Raw genomic sequence first — 27521 nt, 5'->3', positions numbered from 1 at the left:
ATAGCTGTCTTGTACTGTAATGTCAGTCAGTCAGTCATGTCAGTATTGGCATTGTCATACATTTCGCACAATAGGCTGCACGAGTGCTGGCTCCGAGAGAGTTTAAGTGTTTTAAGTAAAGAACATCACAGTAATGATGTTGTTGTAGCGTGTTGTCGTGCTGGTACGCTTCCGCCGCGGCCATGGGCTACGACATCGGCTGGATCATCCCGCGGCTCCGGAACCCCGGGAGACTGTGGTACTGCGCGAGTTCTATCACAGTCGCCGTCGTCGGATTATTTAGTAAAATTATCATTGGTAAGCACAGTTATCTTTCTGACACGCTTTCTTTGCAATAAGCAGTGCATCTTGTGTTAAACAGTATTGCTCAAACGCGTGATTTTGAATACGTAATGTGTTAGTGTAGTGGGGACCGAACCCTTACATCAGCGTACATTTGTAACTTGTTGCTTAGGACGTGGACGCTCCTCCGTGCCAACGTTTCATTTACGTATTAAATGATTGTGATGGGCCCTATAATCGATAGTGCTTAACCTCAGTTCAAGTATAAGTCATGAAGCTCAATGTCCAACTACTAAAACATTATCCAAATGCTGAACTGTGTGCCAGTATTTGTATATTATGTCATGTGTTGAATCAGTGAATAATATATATAAACCTATGATTATAAATGAATAGTTGTAGGTTGTGTTGCCCCATAAGACTGCTAGTTGGAGAGAGTGTACCAGCACGGGAGAGTGCTGGTCAGCTCGGGCCCCATGACTGCTACTCTGGATGTATCGTGATTTCATTACATCATAATTTTAAATTTGATCAAAAATAAAACTGGTTGTGCTCTTAAGAATACTATTAAGAAACTTGGAAATAAACTCTTTCAATTCATAATATTTTGTGTTTAGAGAAAGTGAAGTAAGAGTTAGTAAGGCATGTTTTGAGGTAATTTTTTTTGGGCACGAATGTGGATGAAGCCGTTACTTAACATAGAAAGAACAAACTTAACATAGAACTAGTTATGCAACAAATGTTTGTTAGTTTTATATTACTGAGGTTAAATAAGTCAAGATCAAACTGTATATTGTATGGCTCAAAGCCCAGCTCTAAATATATGCTCAGGGACAAATATTTATTCACTTTAAATATTCATTAAATGCCTTAACAAGCTACTGTTGCTAGTGAAACTAAATAAATTACTCAGCATGTGTCTAGCGACTGTTGCACTAGTATGGATATTATCTCATAGCTGATGCCTTTTTGACCCATTTGCTGGAATTAGGTTAAACATAGAATATTGTTTATCTACAGCTTCACAATGTCATTCTACATTGAGAAATTTTAATAATAATAATTTAAAATAAACTTGCAACGTGAATAGGGCTGCCATCCGTCCGGGTTTCCCCGGATTTGTCCTCGTTTGGAGACCGTTCGGGGGCCGTCCGGGCGGAGTTTCAAGAAGTGTCCGGGGAAAACCGGGCCAAATGAAAATTAGGTCTTGTTTTCTTTGCATATTATTTTCGGACTCGTCCGGGATAAAAAGCGATTTTCGCCAAATGTCCGGGTTTTTTTAAATCTTTGTCCGGGTTTGACGAAATACGAGATGGCAGCCCTAAACGTGAAGAATGCATTTTTTACAAAAAATTTCAATTGTTCTTCAATCTATACAAATATAAAAAAGCAAAACAGAAGGCTTTAGAATATGGGAATCGCTTTGCGCACCGTACACTTATGGCAAGAAAAAACATACACCCTTTTATTATTTATGTTTTCCTAAGTTCCCTACATAATTTCATACTGGCTCAATGATGTAAAGCAAGATTTTATATTGATTTATTTAATGGAGAAATGGAAATTCGGATGGAATTAGGTAATCAAAAGTGTTTCTAATTTAAAATATAGGTTACATTTTCTAGTTTGACAAAAAAAAACTACTATGTACCTTGGTACTTTTCTTGTTAACTCTCTTGAGGACTCACTTCTACAATTTTTTACCTCGAATTTAATTTATTCTTTAATGAAATGAAAAACAAAAAGAAAAATATATTTTATAAAAATTGGTGTCAATTAAATTGGCGTGAGGTCAACTGCAGCAAAGATCCAATCCCGAGTGCCGGCTATGACGCGATGCGCTGCGGGCCAATCACCGCTTTACCCCGCCCCACGCCTCACTTCATATCACCAAAGGGACTCAATAAATCACTTCTGCGCAGGTGAAGGTCAGCACTCAATATCCGTGCTGATGATTATAATAGAAACTGCAGGCGGATTCTAGTTACAGTTAATATAAATTCCAGCAAGACTTTAGTGAATGTACGTTTTACACTGATGTGAATGCCGTAGTGAACGTGCAGTGAGTTGAGTGCGTTGTGTTGCAGAGTTCCTGAACAAGACGACGGTGTACAACCGCGAGACGCTGGCGGCGGCGGTGCGGCGGCCGCGCGGGCAGCCGCTGCTCACCGTCTCCAACCACCACTCGTGCTTCGACGACCCCGGCCTCTGGGGTCAGTGCCCTCTCGCACCATGTACAGCCATGCCGCGCGCGCCACCTACACTCAATACTCGTTAAACTATTATTAACTATTTTTGACAAATAATCCTAATAACGCATTCCCGTTTATCTTTATTATTACATTATGGCTATCTACATAAAAAAGGTTTACGTAACCCTGGCGCAGCCGCTCCCACATTCTCCCGAGCTATACATTACTTTTACGTTATAATGGGTGCGGATTGCCGCATCACGCTCTGATGAAAGCATATCGTGCTAAATTCTACTAAATAAAACATACACATAAAGGTGTATAGGTAGGTATGATGATCAGTAATGTTTGCAACTGAAAGGCTGTTTAGCTACTGAAGACCTTAGGAACCAATAAAACAACAATACTTTCCTTATGTACCTATGCCTGTTCATGAAAACAAATGTAACTATAGATAAATAATGTACGTAAATATAGATAAATTATAATCACGTGTCCACTAGCCAAAATAGTTATTACTACATGTTCGTCTTACATTTTATAAGTAGAAACGATAATCTGTGCGATAAGCGCGTACCGTGCGATACATTTTTATCAGCGAAATACTTGTAGGCAGTGAGGCAAGTCGGTGTCGTTCACGAGTTGTTCGGTTACGACTGCACTCATTTTGACCACTAGCTGTTTTGCCGCGGTTCCACTCGCGGCCCGTGGAATATACTTCCCGTACCCAGATAAAATATAGCACCCTGGTATCCCGAGTAACTTTACAACAGTGAAATAATTTTTCAAATCGGTTCAGAAGTTTTGGAGGCTTTAAACAAATAAACAGCATCGAGCACGCGTGGCACTGGTAGTGGCGGCTGACGTCACGCCACAGCTGATGCCGACCACCGGCCATTGTCGCCGCAGCCTGCCGCTCTTACTGCGTGCCGTGCCATCCACGATCACATAAACATACACTTTTATAATTACAATAGAATGAAGAAGTATAGGCGATTGCAGACCACGTTCAAGGGTAGGATACCCGCTACCGAACTGCAATTTCAATTGGAAGACGATATCGGTATGTCAGGAGTAATGTGAGATGAACTTTCATTATGCATTGCTGGCCTAGTAGGTAGCACGAGCGACTGCTGAGCACGAGGTCCCAGGTTCGATTCCAGGTTCGGGCCAAAATTATTTTGTAGGTTATAGAATTTTTACAAAGCAGCCGGCAGTCTGAAAATTGGTGACGGATACACTCGTGCATCGGGAAGCACGTTAATGTCGGTCCTGCGCCTGATTTCTCCTGAGTCGCGGTCGCTATTCGAGAACTTCTCTGCCCCATTGTCCATCTGTTCTACAAACTATGTGCCCTGCTCATTGCCACTACTACAGATCCGCGAAAATGTTGCGTTTTTAGTTAGCTTCCCGAACGCTCCCCAGTCGAGTTGGAGTCGACAATTGACCTCCTTCTCGAAGTTGGACTAACCGAGCTGAACTGTTTTTCCTATCAATAACTTCGGACGTGCAATTTTCCACTTTTACGGGTGTAGGTACTTACTACACAGCGGTTAAATAGGTTTATTCCCAATGGTTGTACGGTAGAACTAATGGGTTTTTTTTTCACTAGACCTTGTCTTAGGTATCCATGTTCATTTTAAGATCTACTTGATAGGAGATTCGTTGAGGTCATCGAGCATTTTACTCAAATCGTCCAGGGTCTCAGCAACAAATGAAAATAAATAAATAATTATTTAGTAAATGGATTAAGAAATAACGACGAGCACAAGAAATATAGATTTGTTTGTAAGACAGATTAGAGGTTTAGCTAAGGACGATGTGGTGTCGCAGGCGTGCTGGATGTGCGGTCGCTGACGAGCCGCTCGCGCATGCGCTGGTCGCTGGCGGCGCACGACATCTGCTTCACGAACGCGCTGCACTCGTGCTTCTTCGCGCTCGGCAAGTGCGTGCCCGTGGTGCGCGGCGCCGGCGTGCACCAGCCCGCCATGGACTTCTGCGTGGAGCGGCTGGCGCGCGGCGAGTGGGTGCACATCTTCCCCGAGGGCCGCGTCAACGTCAACAAGGAGCACATCCGCTTCAAGTGGGGCGTGGGCCGGCTCGTGGCCGAGTGCCCCGCGCCGCCGCTCATCGTGCCCGTGTGGCACGAGGGGCTGGACGCCGTGCTGCCCAACCAGGAGCCCTACCTGCTCAAGTTCCGCAAGCACGTGTTCCTCAACGTGGGCGAGCCCATCCAGATACACCAGCTGCTAGACAAGTTAGTACACTACTACAACCCTTGCCAATAAAGAATGGGATTAGAAATCGCGACAGCTGTATTTACCTCTCGCTCATGTGCTATAGTGTATGAGCGAGAGGTAAATACAGCTGTCGCGATTTCTAATCCCATTCTTTATCGGCACGGGTAGTACTTTACTGTCGGCTGTTAACCTAATCACATTAAATCCTATCACATACACTTTATGATATTCTATGGCCAATTGTTAAAAAATTAACGTAATTCAATCAGTGATTTGGCCACAGGAGTCATTTTTCGTTTCATAAAATTTACATCATGTGTAAAGCAGAGATAAAGTTAGGAGTATCGAATTTTTTGACAAAGTTTTGTTGTAATGACTGACTCTTACATGGTCTTCTAATTCCCGTACATTTTTATTTACTTTGTTTGAAAAAAAACACTTTTTTATATTTTTACGTATTTTATTTTGTTCTTCGTGCTAATCGACGTATAATAACCAGTAGGTATAGTAACGTATTTAGTTTATTGTGATTAGGTACTACACACTGTGTATGTCAATGTTAACCAGTATATTAACGTGTTTAATTTAATGTGATTAGGTACAACACAGTTTGTATACCTATACTCCATATGAATAGGCGCTTAACTAAAGGTCAATCTTGATATAACTTTTACTCAATTATAATAATTAAACAAAACAATGATTCAATTGGTTAATCAGATTCAGAAAATTTATTTGTTAAACATAAAGTTGTTATTGTTGTAATAACGTTGATTTTAGGTCACATTTTAATTTAACTGAGTTTTTAACTAAAAAGTCCTATCAAGATTGTGTCTTCTTCTTCCGGACAAAGGATTCGCGTCGGTTCTCTCGTACGTATCACGATGGTTCGCCCAGAAAGAGCGTACGCAATGATGGAGTTGAACGAAGCGGCAACATTGTGCTTAGCTTCTGTAAGCTGCGACTGTTCGCAGGTCAATAGAAACGAAGGGGAATTACAAAATGAAATTTTCTCTGTTTTTTTACTAAACGTCATGTGCTACCTGCCTAACTGCTAGCATTTTCCGACCATGTTGGGCTTCCAGTCTAACCGGATGCAGCTGAGTATCAATGTTTTACAAAGAGAAACTGCTTATTTGCCCTCCTCGACCGAGTTACCTGGGCAACCCAATACCTCTTAAAATTATATACTTCTTTTGATTGTGTGTAACTTTTTACCAATATATAAATCGATTTGTAAATGTGAATACCATGTACCATTTTAATTTCGTCATATTTTATTGCTTGCGATTTTACATGATCTCCGCATGTTAATTGTATCTATGTTAACTGTACTATGTATACTATTAACCTTATCTACTATGTATACTATTTTTAAAAAGCGCAACCGTGGAGTTTCTTGCCCATGGGAGGCTACTTTTGGAATGCAACAATAATTAATTAATTTATGCAATATTTTTTTTATATTTTTGACGTTAATAAGTCCTTGTAAAGACCGAAATGAAATAAATGATTCAACTTTTCAAGACTGATTGTCAGACTTTCTGACTACCCGTAACGACCCACCAGTTTATCGTACCTTCCGAAACACGGAAGAACTTGTCATCGGACTCCCGGCTGTCATTCGAACATTTTTGACAATCGTTAGGTACGGGTTACGGTTATCTGTGTTGCCGAGGTAACCGGATCGAGGAGATCAGATATGCAGTCGGTTTATGTGGGACCCTGGTATAGAGTGGAAGTGGCTGCATCCGGTTAGAGTGGAACACGGTCGGGGCGCTAGGCACAGCAGCGCAAGTATAGTGTGTGTGGCAGGCTGCGGCGCGCGAACGCCAGCGAGGAGGAGACGCGCGCCGCCATCACCGACACCATCCAGCGCGAGCTGCTGCGCCTGCGCGACGCCACGCACGCGCTCATCCGCCGCGCCGCGCCCAAGCGCGCCGCCGACCTGCTGGCGCCGCCGCCGCCGCGCCAGGACCCCGAGCCCGAGCTCTAGCGCCGCCAGTATTACCCAGCCTAGAGCTGGAGCCCGCCTCTACTCCTTACTTATTCTATTCTAAGTTTATCACGTGGGAATGTTTATCGATAAGGTTAATATGTCGTGTGCGGTGAGTACGTGTGTGTGCGTGTTGCGGAGTCGCGTCTTGTCGACGGCGCCGGCTTCGCCCACTGTTGATGTCGCAGGAGCTTCTACGTATTTTGTATCTACTCACTAATTTTTTATAACGAATTTTTTGAATATTTTTTTACACCAGTTTACCTAATCTATATCATTTATATCCCTTAGGATAGCGACTAATATCGAGTGTCTCCTGTTATACTGAGCGGCGCCGCAGCTCGCGACGCGTCGCCGGACGCATCGCGGGCTGCGGCGCACCTCGCGGATATCATACATGTGATGAGAGATTTAATTCAGCGGCTACCGCCATCTCAACAACCAAAGACTGTTGCACACATAATGTACACAATATTTTATATCCAAAATATTTTTAAACATGTTTATTAAAAATAATCTTTTAAATGAATTATATTTTTCACATAAAAGTAAATATTAAGGTATAATTTGGTGGCACACGTCGCATATTCTTAAGCCGTCCATGCATTGCGAGTCACGGGCCGAGACCGCGCACAGCGAATGCCTCGCACCCTGGATACACTTCATGTATACTCGTGACGAGGCATATGCTACGTATGGCGATGCCTCGACCCGACCATAATGTTGCTATCATTTTTCTATAGACAGGCACGCCTCAAGCCGAGGCATTCATTGTGCGCCGTCCATGGCGCATGCCTTGCAATGTCTGGATCCACCTTTAGGTGTTCAGTTGTGGACTGCACCCTGTGTCACACACCATTGACATCGGCCGTGTCAACTATTTATTGCGAAAATATTATATTAATACGTACACTGCAACGATAATAGTACGATGTCAAACTAAAAATGTTCAATTTTTTATGGCAAAAATAATTATAGTACTTAAGTAGCTACGCGTTAACTCTGCAAAAAGAAATGTTACGTAAGGAGGGTGCAGTTGTGCTGTTGCTGACACAACTGAACATGCGAACGGTGTGAAAAGTAATCAGAGCAGAATAGTAATGAAGCGTTACCGCGGCAGTGGAGGCGCGTGGCTCGCTCTGCTCAAGCCGAGAGCGAGCTGTGACGACGCGCGCCTCTGTCCGAGACGCCAGTCTTCCGATCGCTAATTATTATTTATTGTTATTTTGTAAATAATAGTTATGTTTGAGGCGAGTGCGGTGCACTTGCGCCAGTTTGTACAGTCAGCCGCCATGTTGTATATAAGTTTACCTAGATGCTATAGTGTTGTTGTGTTAAGCCATAACATAATCATGTTCTGTTGTCCAAATAAGTGTGATGTGCTTTTTGAGGAAATAATTTTTCCAAATAAATCGATGGACATAAAGTTACCTTGTTTCCTTTTTTACGATTAAATAATAAAAGAAAATTATGCATCCTACCTATACGACAGAATAAGCATGGTGAATGAAAAAAAGTAATTATTCTGTTTTTAAATAACACTAAAAGAGTGGACACGTATTTTTATTTTCTCTCACAAACAAACACCAACGAAGATACAACACTAGAATGTTGTGTTTCGTAACTTTTGAGCACTTTCACAAAAACCCGCTCCCAACTCCCAACCCTTCTGCCTTATATCGGAGTGAATTCAATATATCCTGTCCTATATTTTTTGGTAACCTAAAAGACGGAATAGAACTATTATACATTATATAACTATAGTTAGCGTATAGACGGTACTGTGGGACAAGGCATTTCTAGGCGACGATGATGTATAACGTTAAATGTGCAAAACCTCAGATACTCCAAACTATTTTTAAATCAATGTTGCACGCGGTTTTACCTGCGTCTCGAGCAATTTACTTCCCGCACCAGGATAAAATAGCTGTTGTGGATGCATAATAGGAAGTCTACCAACACCAACTATCACATTGTTCAATGTTCGATTGCTATACCTACTCACGCTGTCCTGGTAGTTTGTGAGCATTGAGTGTTGCTGGGCTCATGAAAGTTATGCTGTTCTAGTACTTGACGAGCAGTTGTATCGATCGTCATCCCGCGATTGGTATATACTTCCGCATTTTATGAGTGGGTCTAATCACCCGATCCATAATCTAACTAATCACCTGAGCCCCGGGCGACTTCTTTCTGTCGGTACCGAATAAAAAAAAAAATCAAGATAAATTCATATTTAAATAGCTATCGTTTTTATTTTTTTTTTACGACCATCTTAATGAATGACAATATCAAGGCATTCCTGTTAGCTTTGCAGTACTGCCAACATGCGGGTAGTGCAGTAGTACAATCGTAACTTGCGTAGCCAGTGCTCAGTCAAGGAATGTGGAACAACTTTGAGTTGTTTTAGATTGTGAGTCCAATCATTCCAACATACCAAAATAAAAGCTCCGCGTTCAAGGCTTGCACTATATGAACTGTTTCTTATTTTCGGACAGAAAAGCGTTGGAGCGGGTCTGGCAACATTTGCTACTCTTGCGGGGCTTATCCGGTAGAACTAAGTACGTCCCGCACAATATATCGGGTGTGTCGCACCTAATCACATTAAATTAAATACGTGAATATACTGGTTAATATGTATCGATTAACACAAAGAAAAAAAAAACCTAAAAATAAATATTTTTTCAAACAAAGTAAATATAATAAAAATGTGCAAAAATTAGAACACCATAAAGGTTATGGCACATTATAGCGGCACCGCAACAGCACGGCTCCACACCAGCATTTAAGTTGTCATTCAATTTAGACTAGAGCATTAAATCGTGTATATTATAATATATTTCGTAATGTCAATATGAAAAAGCCAACGGCGAGCAGTCAGCGTGCTTGCCGCTTCCATACAACTCGACTCGCCGCCCGCGTGCTGCAAGCGAGCGGTCCTCATGCGTACAGCGCGCCGACTCCGAGCCGGCAGCGAAACAACGTCATTACGTCGTGTTCAATCATAACATCAATCATAATCATCTTAAAATAATATTGAGTTTGCGGTGACAGCAAGCTTACACCTCGCAGCAGGCGCGCCGACGGCGAGCGGACAGCGCGTGGTTGGTGCGCTGGCAGCTAGCCGTAGTCTTAATTCGAGGCGACGCTGTGCTGTTGCCGTGCTGTTGCGGTGCTGCTATAATGTGCCACAAGCTTAAGAGTCAGTCAATACCATCGAGCTTAGAATTATAAGGAGACGCCGTGTTGTTATAGACGTGTCTATAGTTATATAAATATGAAACAAACTATGCAACATAGTTCTGTCTCACTCTTTCTAAGCAGATAAGTGTATTTGAAAACAGGGACAACAATATTTTTGTGATTGCGTAAAATGGTGACATTTTACTTTTGAAATCCTCCGGTTTGTAGGTGCGTGCCATATCTGGCCATATATGTCATGGTAGTTGTGCTGTCAAATAGGTGCTCTTCGTGACTTATTTTTGCTATTTTATAGAAAATCACTCGAGTTTACTTTTAAGACTTTACTATTTCAATAGTGAAATAATCAACGAATATGCCTATGTGTTGTATTGTGAAGTGTGGTGCCAGGAAGCACCAAAATCAAGCTGGATTGTCGTTACACAGGTTAGGAACCTATTTTTGCTAGAAACTACATAAAATAATTCACATTGGATAAAAAATATGTATGGGAACATGAATTGATGGTGAAAGTACTTATATTTTGGTTTATTTCTGTATAAAAACCTATATTTAGAAATAAATGTTGTTTACAATAACATGTCATATTGGCATAGTGCTGTGCAGTTGTCATAATAGTATCGATATATTATCCACTTAATAAGTGTGCTTTTACAAATTTTAACCTAAGACACTGAGCCCTCAGAGTTGTGTATTATTTTCAATAAAACATCTTTATTTTGTTCTTTAGTTAAATACTAGCTTTTCCTCGCGGTTTTAGTTGCGTTCCGAATATATGTGTATATTTTTAGGGAATAGTTTATGTTTTTATATATATATCCTTCATTTTACAGATAAAAAGTTTTAAAATGCAGTTAAAAACATTTTGATTAAAAAGGCGTATTATAAAATTCAGGATTTTAAAGACATATTTTATTGAAAATAATATGTTTTGCCTTTTTATCTTCACATGATGCTTCTACGGCGACCACGGGCACGGCAGTGCTTCCGCACAGACGAGCAAATCGGAATGCAAGTTGCAATATTTGCTTCAGAACTTAGTTACCGAATATAGGTTTCGAATTGTATAAATATTTTTTTCTTAGCACTAAAATTGTTTTGTACAATCGATTAATACATAATTAGCTCCATTTGCATTATATAACTTTCTCATGAATAGCTTGAAAACGATTTTTAATTATTGTATTTTTTTTTAAGAGAGTATCTACTTATGGCGTTTCTTGCGGATTCTTCTTCATAAGACCGAATCTTTGGCACCCTGCAACTAGTCTGTCGTGAAAGAACTTTCATAGGGCTATTTGAAATAATAAATCCCTACCCTACTGAAATGACTCCTCCCATTTGGTTGATGTTGTTGAGGTTATTATAGTTCGGCCATTCAGAGAATGCGTTCCTGACACGTCGCGATTGAACTGACGACGTAACTACATTCATTGATTATTGATATAATAATGTTGTTTTAATGCTCCTCAATTGTTAAAACGGTAAACAACCAGCAAAAATATTTTTATCGTAACTGCAACGCCATTGCAAAGTTACGTCGTCAGTTCAATCGCGACGTGTCAGGAACGCATTCTCTGAATGGCCGAACTATAGTATCAGTGAAGTTAATGTGATAGTTAGTTCTATGACGAAGAAATTATTTATACTCGGTTATTTTTATGCACCCAGTAAGACTCGTACGTACTTCTAACTAGAATACAATATCGATATTTGTTGAATCCGGTAGCGGTACAACCCTAGTAACGGCAGCCATTTTAGTTTCTGCAGTATGCACGTTTTTTTCATAGACATTTCCTGTCCCTATAGTTATATGTCAATGGTCAATACAAACAACGGAAATTCTCCCTTCAAAACTGACAGCTGTCAACAGGTCAAAACATTCGATACTATATAACTTTATCTCTGCTTTACACATGATGTTGTAAATTATGAAAACGAAAAATAACTCCTGTGGCTAAACCAGTTGATGGATAAGGTTATTTTTTGTACAATTCGCTATGGAATCCATTTGGAATTATGATTATTTATGATATTCCATAGTATGGAATGTCATAAAGTATATATGAAGGAATTTAATGTGATTATACACCCGATATACTCTATCTGGGGCCCGATTCTCCTAAGTTAATAATGTCAAAATCGAATAGTAATCGAATCGCAATACGATCGTAATAGCAGTTTTAACCATATCGGGCATTCTGCTACTAATAAAAGACCAATCGTATTCGATTGACATTTGATTGGTGTGCGATTGGTATGCTATTTTGGTAATTTTGGTCTATACGGTAGTTTGCCGTGCAATCATTTTGCAATCGTAAAACATTTGCAGACAAAATGATTCATTATTGAATGACAGAAAAGAATAAAAACGTTTATTTCAAAGAAAAAATAGCGGAATGCCACATACGCTTCAATAGTAATCGAGTCGGGATTGGATCTCAGTCGAATCGAGTCGAACGTCAATCGAAGGTCGCTTAAGTAAAATTAGGAGAATCGGGCCCCTGTTGACTTCAGGCCAGGTACCTGTGCCAGGTTCAGCCGTTCTAGCGCGAGTATAACAAAGTAATGGCCGCTGCATACATGACGGATTTTTTATGTAAGGGTCGGACGTCATTTTTTTAAATATCTTTTCAAAATGTACGGACCGAACAGGAACATGACACTCACGGGCAATCACAAAATGACAAACTGACAAGGTAGCACAAGTTGAACAAGAAGCAATCAAGTGTCCCACAGGACAGTGCACGTCGCGTGCGCTCCGGTGCGCTGGCCTGTTCTACTGCAAGGAGATAAACGAACAACAAACCACCTATAAATTACTAATTTATTTAATTTCATTTAAATGCAATTTATAAAATTTAATTACATTAACAAAAACTTAAATAATGTGTCACTAGTACTTGGTAGGTAGTAAGAAACTGCCGCCGGCTCTCGTTTTTTTTTTCGTTATAGCGGCTAAACCACGAAGGAAGGTAAGATAAGCGGATACCTTAAATAAGGTAGGGTAGGACAGGTGCGTTCTTCTGAGTGAAATAACGTAAGGTGGGCACGAAAAACACTTGCAAGTGAACTAATGTGTTGTTCGGGTTCTTTGAAACATATACAGTCGTGGTCAACTAATAAGACACCCCCCCGACTCGAAGTGAAATAAGTAGTTATGGTACTGACATGAGCTTAAGCACGGTATAAAATGTAATGTTATTATTATTAAAACAATCATTACATTATTTTCTTTAAATTAAGGACAAAAAATATTAACTTTCTTTTATACTTTAGATATAACGCTCTCTGGGAACTGAACACTATATTTTGTAGCGGATACTTGGCTGGTCAGCTAATTAAAGACAGTAAAAGCTAAGTTAAGGAAAAAAAACGAAAGATAAAAGTAGTTGTCATACTTTTTTTTTAAATTATTACCTTATTTATGAGAACTCAAATAAGGTAATAATTTAGGTTTCCTTCATTAAAATTTTTCATTTAAGTCCAATCAATACGACTGAAACAAAAATTCTGGTAAGTAAAATGTTTTAGGCTTTTTTCAATAAAGTTTTGTCATGCGGATTCATTCATACCACTTGAACTGTAATAAGGACATGGTAATAAATGTATTATTTAAGATGCCTTGTTAATGGCACTCAAAAAGTCAAGGTTTAAGAACAACTGAAAACCGATGCCAAGGAAAACTTGTCCGCAAACAGACTTTACAGTGGTGTTATAAGAAAATAGTGAACCATTTACATGATTCGGTACTGGTTTTTTTGGGAGTCTTCTGATGCTAAAAGGACAACAAACGTGTCTGCAGAACTTTTAGACTACAACCGGATCGGGAAAAGCTGAAGGGCATGGGTATCTGAAGATGTTTCTTTTGGGAAAGCACCGAGTGTCCATACTGTAGTTGGCGTTTTCTATTAAAGGTGAAAGTTGCTCTGAACAAGTATTAAAAAATGTTTTTTTATCTGATAAAACAAAGGAATTTGATGAGTTCTAAAAGAATAGTTGATTTTAGTCACCTCCAAAACATGTGATGGAACCAAAGTACACCAAGAAAGTTCTCAAACGTAGGAGGCGAAAATGTTATAGTGTGGGGCTGCTCACCGCTGTTAAGTGTAAGACCCTTCAGAGAGGTATTATTAAAAACAGGTGAATTCAAGTACTATAATATTTCAGAAACAAGCATATTGTTAAAAGCTAAGCATAAGTTACCGGTCATTAGGACTTTCCAAATTAGAAAAGTTCTGAAAAACACTGCAAGTGTAGTAAAAATGACTCTTTGATTGGACAACTTATGACGGTTTTGGTTTGGCCTCTTGCAAATCCAATGGAACAAAAACTGGTAATAGGCGAAAAATATCATGGCAATAAGTCCTACTTGGAACATCGATCCATTTTACACAGATTTTAATTAAGCATGGAAGAAAATTCCCTTAGCGACTTCTACAAAACTGACCGCTTGCTAGTTCAGGGTTGTCGCACTGTTATAGAGGTAAAAGGAAATAAACCAAATATTAATACTTATTGGAATGTTTAAGTATAGTGTAGAGAACGTTGTTGTAGAAAGGTAACTCAAATATTATTAATAATTTGTATTTCATCCTCTGAGCAAATGGAGTGTCTTTAATTAGATGGCCAGGCCTCGTTATGGATCATACCGCCCGAGATTCGGATAAGGCGAAAAAAACTAGGTGCCCCCGGCACCTAGTTTTTTTCGCCTTATCCGAATCTTATTATTGAATATAGTCATTAGTTTTAACATTTCACAATGCCCTCTTAAATATTTTAAAATAGAAAAGAAAGTTCCAATGGCAATCTGAAAAAAAGAAATACAGATGAAATGCCCCGGTAAGTTAAGATTCCAACAGTGTCTTTAATTAGTTGACCACGACTGTATGTCGAGGATTTTTGGTTTTACAAAAATTTTATGAGGGCGGAACTAGTACGTCCGCTTAACTGCCCCGTCACGGAATTACGTGAACGCCCCTGGCGACACTTTTAAGGGGACGGCAAAATTTCACAATTACAATAATATAAATATTTTAACTAAACATACACGTAGGTAGACAAAAAATAAAATTTCATTCAGATTATTCTAAGAAAAACAACGCGCTTGATTCCTTTGTTGCAGTTTTTCTGTGCTTATTATTACTTTATGACCTTTTACATATTATACCTTCCGTAGGCCATAAGCTTTTTCGAATTTCACTTAATTTGCGTTTTTCTAGATTTTTAAGTTTCTTTACTCTTTTTGGGACAAAACGCTCCACGCTTTTATTAGTTTAGCTTTTTAACTGATTCTATATCTGTTCTGTAGTCATAAAAAAAAACCAGCGTTTAAAACTGAAATAGTCGGCTATTCCGCGTGGGGCCTTGGGCGGCGAAAACAGTAAATCAGCCGCTGATCGATGTGATCTGGTGCAAGAGAGACAGAACAATAAGATCAGACACTAGCACCAGGCGCACTAGTCTTTTGTCAAAATCGCTCCAGTTCAAGGGTTGAAATGGTATTGTTAATACGATTGTTAACCCGAAAACCAGATTCGAAATTTTCAGTTATATCGGATGGATATACGGACTTATAAGGCTGAATGCTCTTCTATTTAATATCTAAAGTCGAGGGCGACAAAATTATCTCTCGCCCCGGGCGGTGGACAGCCACGCTACGCCACTGATTCTTATAGGAACCAGTCAGTCAGGCGAATAAGAACACTAGTATAGATGTAGATAGTTGGCGGCACAGTGCACCGTGCACGGCTGGGTTACGTAAGCCTAGATGCAATAACAACGAGCACCTGACGGATGGGGCATCTTCACGAGACGAGGTACGATCAGGGGCCTGATTCTGCTAAGTTAATAATGTCAAAATTGAATAGAAATTGAATCGAAATAGCAGTTTTAACCTTAGCGAGCATTCTGCTACTCATATAAGACCAATCGTACTCCAACGACATTCGATTGGTTTGCCATTTTGATAGGTACCTACGGTTGTTTGCTCTATTATCATATAGCAACGTAAATCATTTGCAGTCAAAATGATTCATTATTGACTGACAGAAAAGGATAAAAACATTTATTTCAAAGAAAAAGTAGCGGAATGCCACATACACTTCAATCGTAATTGAGTCGTGATTGGATCTGTGTGCGTTCGCGCAGCGGAATGTTGTTGAATTTAAAGATTTTAATTATGCAGATAATTAGTGTAAGACGTCCTATAATTGTGTATGGTAAATAAAAATTTGTGTATGCAGCCATTGTGGAGAAATTCACCAAAAACAGATTCCGCTGGGCGAACGTTGGCGAACGTTGTCCTGGCGGAACTTTTTTTAATCCATAGACTTTAGAAGAAAAGAGATGTGTCCGAAAATTAGTGTGTATTTGTGTATAATTGATTATGTATGAATGAAATCAGTGCATGCATAAACTTCGGAGAAATTCAAGTTTCCGCTACGCGAACGTTTGGCCATTAGCTAGTTTTCATATAAAGCGCTTACATAGAGAGCTGTAGATTTTTACATACGTTGTTTTGAATTTGTTTATATTTGTTTAAAAAACAGATTTAGAAAAAGTCGTAGGGTTTAAAAGATAAAAATATAAACGTAAAATACACTTATTAGGTCTTAGTTCTTAAAGTATGCAGTTTGGGGTCTAGATTTTCACGTTTACACAAACCTTGTAAGTGTCTCCAACATGTTGCCAAGTATCAATGATGTTCCGTTAGTAATTAAAAAGTTATAGGATATTTTACCATGAATAGATCACTGTTTACAAAGCAGTCGAATATCACGACGTTCTAAAGGAATTGCATGGTAAAATGTATGCCAATAATTAGTTTAATCATTCAACTATTCACTTGCAAAATTTCATGTCATTAAATTCAGTAATTAAAGAAAGACAATTATAATACTGACGGAGCATCGAAACCCTACATAATCCGACCAAGTTCGGATAGCTACAAAAAAGCGGCCGTGCCATATGTCTAAGAAACGTTCTTAACTTGGAAGGTTAGTATATTTATTAATATGGTACAGTTGCGTACACAAGCTTTAGGCAAAAATAAAACAATTGCATTTCTTGAATGAAAAATATTTTTTTAATAATAACGCCACTATCTACGACATTTTAGTTAAAATACGTAACGTTTATTAACGTTATTTTTAATCACGTAGTTAAGTAATTTATGTAAGTAATAATAATAAAAATATTTTTGTACACGGATATTTAAATAGAGAAGTACTTGTTAATTGAAGATTTATTTTTATCGTAGATAGTGGCATTATACACTGCTTTGTAAACAGTGATCTATTCATGGTAAAATATCCTATAACTTTTTAATTACTAACGGAACATCATTGATACTTGGCAACATGTTGGAGACACTTACAAGGTTTGTGTAAACGTGAAAATCTAGACCCCAAACTGCATACTTTAAGAACTAAGACCTAATAAGTGTATTTTACGTTTATATTTTTATCTTTTAAACCCTACGACTTTTTCTAAATCTGTTTTTTAAACAAATATAAACAAATTCAAAACAACGTATGTAAAAATCTACAGCTCTCTATGTAAGCGCTTTATATGAAAACTAGCTAATGGCCAAACGTTCGCGTAGCGGAAACTTGAATTTCTCCGAAGTTTATGCATGCACTGATTTCATTCATACATAATCAATTATACACAAATACACACTAATTTTCGGACACATCTCTTTTCTTCTAAAGTCTATGGATTAAAAAAAGTTCCGCCAGGACAACGTTCGCCAACGTTCGCCCAGCGGAATCTGTTTTTGGTGAATTTCTCCACAATGGCTGCATACACAAATTTTTATTTACCATACACAATTATAGGACGTCTTACACTAATTATCTGCATAATTAAAATCTTTAAATTCAACAACATTCCGCTGCGCGAACGCACACATTGGATCTCAGTCGGATGTAAATTGTATGTCCCTTAGGCAGTTGTCCCACCAACGACGAGAAAACGACTAACTATCGGCTATTTCCTCGCTCAAGAAACGTACAATAGATATACTTTCCAAGTGAACAAAAGAGATGCATATACAAATAGTTGATCGCTGACTGTTCACACTGCCGGCGAGCACTCGCTTCACTAGTTTGTCGCTGAGCGACAAAAGCTATGAAAGATAACACTCGCTCGGCGACAGTCGCCAAGCGATTAGAACTCACGCCGAGTGAGCAACCAGTGGTCATTTCTCTACAGTGCCATTCTAAAAGTACACGGTTTTTTTATTTACTATGAATATCGAAAAATCATTTGAATTATCATTGTTATCTAGTTCAGACGACGATGATGATGAATTCTGCGAGTAATCGCCCGCCTCACTCGCACACTCGCTTATAGCCGAGCTACACAAATATCGGAACTACGCACTCGCTCCCCTGATGGGCAGTCGGTTCATGCGGCACAATTCAATTCAATGTATTTATTTGTGAGCACATTGAATTGAACGCTAGTACGCTAGTACTACCACAGATTATATAATAGTTACTACGTAACAGATAAATCACTCCATAAAAAAAGTCCATACCTACTGTTATAAGCACCTACAAGTTCCCCAACTACCTACAAATTCCTAACTGCGTTATAAAATGAACCTTAAAAGCTCGAGCGCTTGATTGTTATTCCAATGCGATAGCGCACAGTTCAGTGACCGCAACCGTGCCGTGGCCGTGCTTAGGGTTGCTTCTAACAATTTATTAATATTTAAGTAGGAAAACAAAATTACGCTTATTTTAAGATAGCCTTTTTTAAAACTGAGTTTTTAAATAAAAAGTAATATCAAGAATATTTTTCTTTAGTTAACTATTGTATTGCCTACTAAAATGGAGTATGGGTACATATTACTAAATATTATCTAATACGTAAGCATAGGTAAGTAAAGCTTTCGTCAAAATCAAAGGCGGTTTCCAACTATTTTTCGAGCACAAGTGCCATACCCCATATGGTACAACTCCGTCGAGTGTTGATACATACCTAAAATTGGTTTCTGCGTAGCGACACGCGTAATGTTCCAGAACTATACCTACTTACACTCGAAATGTGTTTAGCTACAAAACTCACAATACAGTTCATATAAGTAAGTAGGTATCTAAAGTAAAATAAGTACCTAATGATCTCTGTTGTTAAAATCATAAAGTAGATAAGTATATAAAAAAAATAGAATTACTAGATAAGTTCATAAATATAAAATGTTTCTAAATCTTACAATAGTCGCATATAAACCAACACAACTCAAAATAATCCATCAGTTTGTTAGGTAGCTTAAAAAACTAATAAAAACCAACAGCATAACATGCCACGAAATAAAAATAATAATATTGGAACGCGCGCGGCGCGTGATACTATTGAAAGCCCTGAGTCGCATGGGGTTACCGGTAACCCAGCGAGCTGTTATACACTGTATGCACTTTAAGCATGTGTGAGAGACCACCCAGCGCGATGTTTGTCATCCCGTGAGACAGCGGGCAGTACTAATTAATAATCCGATCTAACCAGTCGTTCATCCAGTGACTCTCTCATCCAGTGACTCTTTCATCCAGTGACTCTCTCATCCAGTGACTCTCTCATCCAGTGACTCTCTCATCCAGTGACTTTCTCATCCAGTGACTTTATCTTATCCAGTGTATCTCTCATGCAGTGACATTTACCAGTGACGTTTTATGTACTCATTTGTGTTTTACTGCAGAAAATTCTAATATACCTAATATTTGGAAATTGGACCTTTTATTCCAAATCACCTAACTATATAACAAATCTGGTGGCAGCGTAGCGGGATACAAGGTATCCCTGGTTCGTCTCCAAGCATACTTCTCTGATCGTGAAAGTGCTCGTCGTGGCCGTTCCTGCAAAGAAAACCATGTTCCTGTACATTTTCTTCGCGTTCCTGTAAGTAACTATAAAGTGATTTATAAAGTGGTTATAGTGCAAGTGCAAGTGCGTGATCCGAGTGAAACTTCGTGATCCGAGTGAAACTTCCATCACCTCGTTTGAACAACTATTAAATTTCAAAATTATAACATTTACATTATTGTCACTTTTATTACAACATATTATTTAACATAACTTTCTCACAGTTATTATTGTCAATTCTAAGAAGCTTCGTCGCTCATCGCACACCTGCATACCGATACCACATAGCAACTGCTGACACAGAGTTTTGCGAATAACAGACAGCGACTTAGGTGGCCGCCTGTTACACCGTACTATATATTACTCTTTATTAAATAAAATTACCTTCACTTTATTAAATTAAATATTTGCTATAAACATGGCTACAAATCCGCAATTGAAACAAGAAAAGGGTGAAACTATCCAAATAAGTACATTATTTAAATTCATAAAAACTTTTGATGGCTCACGTGACAAATTAAATTCATTCATAAATAATTGTGATAATGCATTTGAATTAGCTACGGCAGAACAAAAAAAAATATTATTCAAATATATCCTTTCTCAACTAGAAGGTAAAGCTGAAACTGCTGTATCTATAAAAGAATACGAATCGTGGGATCAATTGCGTGAGTTTTTAAAGACACAATTTGGCGAAAGGAAGCATTATTCTCATCTTTTAACCGATTTGCAGGAATGTCGTCAACAAACCAGCGAACAAGTTCATCAATTTTCATTGCGCGTTGAAACATGCCTCTCTAAATTATTAACTGAAGTGACCTTATCTAATAAGAAAAAATCAGAACTAGCGGGTCGTACAGCAGCTATGGAAGAACTGGCTCTTCATACTTTCTTACTTGGCCTTAAATCTAACATCTCAAACTTAGTCCGTGGTAAAAACCCTTCTAACCTCAATGAAGCTATAAACTTAGCCATTTCCGAAGAAAAAATATTAAATTCGCTATACAAACGAAATTCTCAAGTATCTAACTATGTCCAAAAACCACACTATACCTTTAGACCTGCTATAAACAATGTAAACACTAAACCTCAATCGCATAGACCTATGGCTCAAAATTATCAAGGGTTGTTCTGTCGCTACTGTAAAGCTCAAGGTCATACTCTTGAAGTCTGTAAAAAACGTGAGTATAACAATAATAGATTTAGGGTTCCACAAACGGCACAGCCAGCCTCAAGTCAAAACTACCCAAAACCGGGACCCGCTCATGTAAATTACATGATCAAAGATCATACTGAATATAATCCCGAAAATCACCCAAACGTAAATGACGAAGATGAAATCAAACACTATAGTCATGACTACTCAAATAATAATGATTTAAACGAATAATGGGCTCACGGAGGTGTCTCGTGAGACCCAAATCACAATTTTCTGCTAGACCCATTAATAACAACGACACCTCCCCTATATCCAAGGACCACAAGGGTAGCCAGCCCCAAATAAGCGTCCAATCTTCTATATCCAAGGACCACAAGGGTAGCCAGCCCCAAATAAGCGTCCAATCTTCTATATCCAAGGACCACAAGGGTAACCAGCCCCAAGCAAGTGTCCTTAATAAAGATAATGTAATATATGAAATATCCTGCAAACCTACTAAAGTATCCTTACCTCATGTTATTGTCCAGACATGTGTTTCCAACAAACCACTTACGTTACTTGTCGATACCGGGTCTTCTGTTTGTCTCATCCGAAAATCTTCCATCCAATCTTATTCTAATCTTACCCTAAAAAACAACATAATTAAATTAAAGGGCATAGATAATAATGAAGATACAGTACCAACCTTAGGCAGTTTTGATCTAAGTCTTATATTTGGGAAAGAGTCAATTTCTTTCAATTTCCATGTTGTTGAAAATATTCATCTTAACTATGACGGTATTATAGGAAATGATTTATTTACCCGTTTTCAATGCTTTATTGATTATAATCAGCAAATACTTCACCTAGAAAATAATAAAATAAAATTAAACTTAACTGACCCTACTTATCATATTCCGGCTCGTTCAGAAATGATTGTAGAATGTACGGTCACGAACCCTGAATTACAAGAAGGTCTTATCCTAGATCAACATATCAGTGATACTCTTTTTATAGCAAACTGTTTAGTTAAAGTTAAAGAAAACAATAGGATAAACCTCACAATTTTGAACGCTTCTGAGGAACCTATTACGCTGAAGTCGAATCTTCAACTTACCTTACACCCCGTCGATCACGACCCTTTCCAACCAAATAATTCAAATAAATCTTGCTTGAATAGAACTCAAGAAGTTCTCAAACTCCTCCGCGTCTCCCACCTAAATTCTGAAGAAGTTGAAGCCCTTTATGAAGTATGTTCAAGATATTCCGATATATTTCACTTACCAGGCGATCAGCTGACGTCAACTGACGCCATTCAACATGAAATTCGAACTTCATCAGATCACCCAATTAATGTTAAGTCCTACCGTTTTCCTGAAATACACAAACAAGAAGTTAACTCACAAATTCAAAAGATGTTAGATCAGAAAATAATCCAACCTTCTGTTTCACCTTGGTCTTCTCCAATATGGGTAGTTCCAAAAAAAATTGATGCATCGGGCCAGAAAAAATGGCGTATTGTCATTGATTATAGGAAATTAAATGATAATACGATTGGAGAAACCTACCCCATTCCTAATATTGTCGAAATTTTAGATCAATTAGGAAATTCCAAATATTTCTCAACTCTTGACCTCGTTTCAGGATTTCATCAGATCAAAATGGCTCCCCAAGACGCCTGTAAAACCGCATTTAATGTTCCCCAAGGACACTTTGAATTTACAAGAATGCCGTTTGGTCTGAAAAATGCACCATCAACTTTCCAACGCTTAATGAACAATGTCTTGACGGGCCTTCAAGGTGAAAGGTGTTTCGTTTATTTAGACGATATAGTAATATATTCTTATGATTTAATGCAACATATAAATAATTTGACCGCTGTTTTCCAAAAACTCCGTGACTTTAATCTAAAATTACAAGCTGATAAATGCGAATTCTTACGGAAAGAAGTAGGCTACCTTGGACATATTATTACCGAAAACGGTGTAAAACCAGATCCTAATAAAGTTAAATCTGTTCAAGACTTTCCAATTCCAAAATGTCCAAAAGACATAAAATCCTTTTTAGGTCTAATATCCTACTACAGACGTTTTATTCCCGAGTTTTCAAAATTATCAAAACCCCTTACACTTCTTCTCAAAAAAGATAATTCTTTTATTTGGTCCAACGAACAGCAATTGGCCTTTGAGACCCTTAAAAATAAACTAGTCACTGCTCCTGTCCTCATATACCCAGACTTTACAAAACCTTTTACACTTACTTGTGATGCATCCAATTATGCCATATCAGCAATACTCTCTCAAGGCCCAGTAGGTAAGGACCATCCTATAGCTTATGCATCCAGAACCTTGAATAAAAACGAGACAAACTATAGCACTACTGAGAAAGAACTTTTTGCTATAGTTTGGGGTTGTAAAACTTTCAGACCTTACCTATTTGGCCGAAAATTTTATATAATAACCGACCATCGGCCATTAAAATGGCTGTTTAATCATACTGATCCTAGTAGTAAATTACAACGTTGGCGTCTTCAACTTGAAGAGTTCGAGTATGAAATTATCTATCGAAAAGGCAAACTAAATTCCGCAGCTGACGCCCTCTCTCGTTATCCTGTGAACCCTATAAATCAAAATGACCCTAAAGGTGAATTAACGGACCCTAGTTCACTGGACTGTACGCCTTCCCCTCTTCAACCCTCTACTAGTAATCACAGAAATGCAATACCTTATCTTGATGAAACATATTCAAAATTCTTAAAAACTTCTCTAACCGCACAGTATAACACTATAATAGTTGAACACAACGATAGTTTATTAAAAAGCAAAAATAAAATTCTAATAATTCCCACATCATTAGATCTAGACGACTCCATACCCTATGTTCAAGATGTCTTGTCAAACGTAGAAAACTCTGAAACGATTTTTAACTCTGAAAGAACTCTATATTCATATAAATCATTTTCAGATAATAATAAAATTTATTATTTCTTGTTCACCAAAGTGCACCATTTTGACACCTGCACTTACGGCGAAATATTCGAGTCCTTACAAAACCTTAGGAATCACTTAGTATCCAATAATGATTCTATAACTCAAATAAGTATAACCGATTTTAAAAATCCTTTTGATAGGCACGTTTATGTCAAAATCTATAATATGCTAACGTATCTGTTTAATAATACTGGAATACAAGTCCATATTTATTGTAATAAGATATATTATCCGAGCCCTAGTGAAATAAATAAAATTCTTAGAGAAAACCACGATATCCCTGTCGCAGGACATCTTGGATCCACCCGGATGTACAATAAAATTAGAGAACAGTATTACTGGAAAGAAATGCGCAGAGACATAGAAAATTACGTCAAGACTTGTGTTTTATGTCAACAAAATAAAGCCTTACGAAAAACAAACAGGGCACCCATGCAGATTACAACTACGTCCACAGCGCCTTTTGAAAGATTATCCCTTGATATTGTTGGCCCGCTTCCAGATTCAAGTCCAGGAAACCTTAAATACATACTCACTCTTCAAGACGATTTAACAAAGTATTCTGTAGCTTATCCTATTAAAAATGCCACTGCTGAAGAGACCAGCGAATGCCTAGTTCATTTCATATCCTTGTTTGGCATTCCTAAGACTATACTAACAGATCAGGGTACCAATTTCACAGCGCAACTATTCAAAATGACCTGTTCCTTCTTAAAAATAAAGCAATTGTTTTCTTCCGCATACCACCCTCAGACTCAAGGTGCTTTAGAGCGCAGCCACTCTACTCTTAAAGAATATTTAAAATCTTATGTTTCCGAAAATCAAAATAATTGGGCTAGATATGTATACACTGCTATGTTGGCATATAATACAGCAATTCATACAACAACTAATTTTTCACCATATGAATTGATCTTTGGCCACAAACCATACATACCTAATTCCATATATGAACCAGTCCCACACGTCACTTATCCAGACTATGTTAGAATGTTACAACATCGTCTTAAATATGCAAGAGATAAGGCAATTGAAAACATAACAAAGTCCAAAGAGTCTTCCAAAGCTTATTACGATACCCGCACACGTCCTGTAAAGTATCATGTTGGCGATTTTGTTTATTTAAAGAACCATCTCAGGCTGCGTAAGGCCTTATCTCCCATATGGAAAGGTCCTTACAAAGTTGTAAAAATAAACGGTAAAAATAACCTAACGTTGCTCATAAACAGACGTCACGTGACTCATCATTATGACGAAGTTAAACTTGCCCGTCGTTGTGAACCGTAACTTAATGTCTTAGTGTTAAAACCTTCAAGTCTTATTTAGAATATTATTATAATGTACTTAATGTTTTATTACAGTTCACTATCCCTGGCACAAGAACCCTTCATCCAACCCACTGTGAATAGCCCCGGTATATACTTCGACCCTGTTGGTTCTCTAAAAATAATAGATGGTTATCTTAGCGTTATTATACCTTCTGATATTTCTTTTATACGACCACATATTAACAATCTGTACGGTGTGATAGACTCCTCCAAGCGCTTATGTAAACAAAGTAAGTTGTTTACTGATATCGAATGTCTGAACTTGCTCCAACCTTTATCTACTCGGTACCAAGACATATTACGCGATTTTGAATCAATTTCTTATTTGATTGATAATCGATCTAAAAGATCAGCCTGGTTTGGTGGTATCGGTACAGTGTTCAAACACCTTTTTGGTGTAATGGATGAAGAAGACGCCATAAGATACAGCAATGCTATTCAAACTGTCGAAAAGGATCAAACCCAATTGTCTAGATTGATAAAAGAAAATATTCTAATTACCACTTCAACTCTGTCTTCCATTAAAGAAATTACAAAAAATATTACTATAAATGAACAACGTTTAAATAGTGCTGTTGAATTATTGTCGCGTCATTTGTTGAATGTAACTTCGTTATCAGGTAACTTGTTGTTACGAGCTAAATTAAATGAAATTGTAAACATGTTAGAGGGAAGTTTATTAGCACTGTCCTTTAAGTTAGAAGATATTATTAATGGCATTATGTTTAGTAAATCAAATATTTTATTTCCTTCTATTATCACCCCTAAGCAATTATTTTCCGAATTGGCTGAAAATTATAGATTTCTGGCTGACTATAATCAATTTCCTGTTAGTCTATCTTTAGAAAATATTTACCTATTAATTAATGTATCTGAAATTGCTTGTTACTTTAAAGATGATAAAATTGTTTTTGTTTTGAGGGTTCCCCTTGTAACAGCCAAAGATTTTAACTTATATAATTGTATCCCATTTCCTGTAACACTCACAAATAACACGTTTTCTACAATAGTGCCCTCTACTAAATATTTAGGAATAACTAAGGATTTATCGTCTTATTGTAAGCTAGATAGTTTAACTAATTGTAAAGTTTTATATAGCTCGTATTATATATGTGAAACATTAGATACTTATTCTAGTTCCGTAACTCCGATCTGCGAATCGGAAATAATTTCAAAGGCCCTAATTTGTGTGCCGAATCAATGTGAAACCAAATTCTTACAAGGTAATTATGAAATTTGGCAAAGATTGAATAATAATAAGTGGATATATGTAATAAACAAACCTTCCAAATTGTTAATTGACTGTCACAATCTAAGTAACACAGAAACAACTATTTCAGGCACAGGTATACTGAGTATCCCGAGACATTGTATAGCATATTATAAAGAGTTAAGGTTAATTCCAAAGGTTACTAAAATTATTAGAATGCAACAAATAAACTCAAATTTTAATTTGATAAACGATTCATGCTGTAATAATGTAACATTCAATAAACTTAAACAAAATATTCCAAAATTGAATTTAAAAAATGTTAATCTTGATTCTGTTATGGCAGAACATACTAAAGCAACAAGCCTTATTATAAAAGGTTTAGACAGAATAACTGAAAAACCACATATAGTTTTATACAGTGAATATTATTGTTATACTACTATTTTAATTAGTATCGTAGTTTTAATCTTAACCCTATACTTATTATATAAGTGTATCAGATCAGGCAAATGTCACCGTATGACAGATAAGAAAAACAAGAAGAATATTGATAAAAATGAGGAACCTTTAGAAATTGCCGACTCTACTGAAATTCCTGCACCTAAAATCCGGACATCATAAACGTAAACTTCACTCTTCAGGTGAAGTTTAGTCTTACCCTCGGGGGCTGTTATACACTGTATGCACTATAAGCATGTGTGAGAGACCACCCAGCGCGATGTTTGTCATCCCGTGAGACAGCGGGCAGTACTAATTAATAATCCGATCTAACCAGTCGTTCATCCAGTGACTCTCTCATCCAGTGACTCTTTCATCCAGTGACTCTCTCATCCAGTGACTCTCTCATCCAGTGACTCTCTCATCCAGTGACTTTCTCATCCAGTGACTTTATCTTATCCAGTGTATCTCTCATGCAGTGACATTTACCAGTGACGTTTTATGTACTCATTTGTGTTTTACTGCAGAAAATTCTAATATACCTAATATTTGGAAATTGGACCTTTTATTCCAAATCACCTAACTATATAACAGAGCGGTAGGCATTTATCGCGCGCAAGTACGTCGAGTGACAGAGGT

General features: G+C 37.8%; 2 protein-coding genes across 5 annotated transcripts; both read left to right on the top strand.

Annotated features, from left to right (window-relative positions):
* Positions 1-8136, top strand: LOC124638062 (tafazzin). Of its 4 annotated transcripts, XR_006985325.1 has the most exons (5): positions 4-297; positions 2370-2495; positions 4308-4731; positions 6530-7034; positions 7081-8136. XR_006985325.1 is itself a non-coding variant. In XM_047174871.1 (4 exons), the coding sequence occupies exons 1-4, from the start codon at positions 183-185 to the stop codon at positions 4901-4903; spliced, it is 699 nt and encodes a 232-aa protein (XP_047030827.1). In that variant the 5' UTR covers positions 1-182; the 3' UTR covers positions 4904-5961. The 4 variants fall into 4 exon arrangements, 3 of the variants coding, with proteins under 3 accessions (XP_047030827.1, XP_047030826.1, XP_047030825.1); XM_047174871.1 differs by lacking the exons at positions 6530-7034; positions 7081-8136 and adding an exon at positions 4883-5961 and having other exon boundaries at positions 1-297; positions 4308-4744; XM_047174869.1 differs by having other exon boundaries at positions 5-297; positions 6530-8136.
* An 11169-nt stretch (positions 8137-19305) lies between these two features.
* On the top strand, positions 19306-27438 carry LOC124638044. The gene is made up of 2 exons (XM_047174840.1): positions 19306-19811; positions 25265-27438. The coding sequence occupies exons 1-2, from the start codon at positions 19783-19785 to the stop codon at positions 27063-27065; spliced, it is 1830 nt and encodes a 609-aa protein (XP_047030796.1). The 5' UTR covers positions 19306-19782; the 3' UTR covers positions 27066-27438.
* The last annotated feature ends 83 nt before the right edge of the window (positions 27439-27521 follow it).

This window comes from Helicoverpa zea, chromosome 17 (genome assembly GCF_022581195.2).
Source record: "Helicoverpa zea isolate HzStark_Cry1AcR chromosome 17, ilHelZeax1.1, whole genome shotgun sequence".
Taxonomy (NCBI): domain Eukaryota; kingdom Metazoa; phylum Arthropoda; class Insecta; order Lepidoptera; family Noctuidae; genus Helicoverpa; species Helicoverpa zea.
The sequence above is the reverse complement of the archived record's forward strand: the minus strand, read 5'-3'. Positions and strand labels throughout refer to the sequence as shown.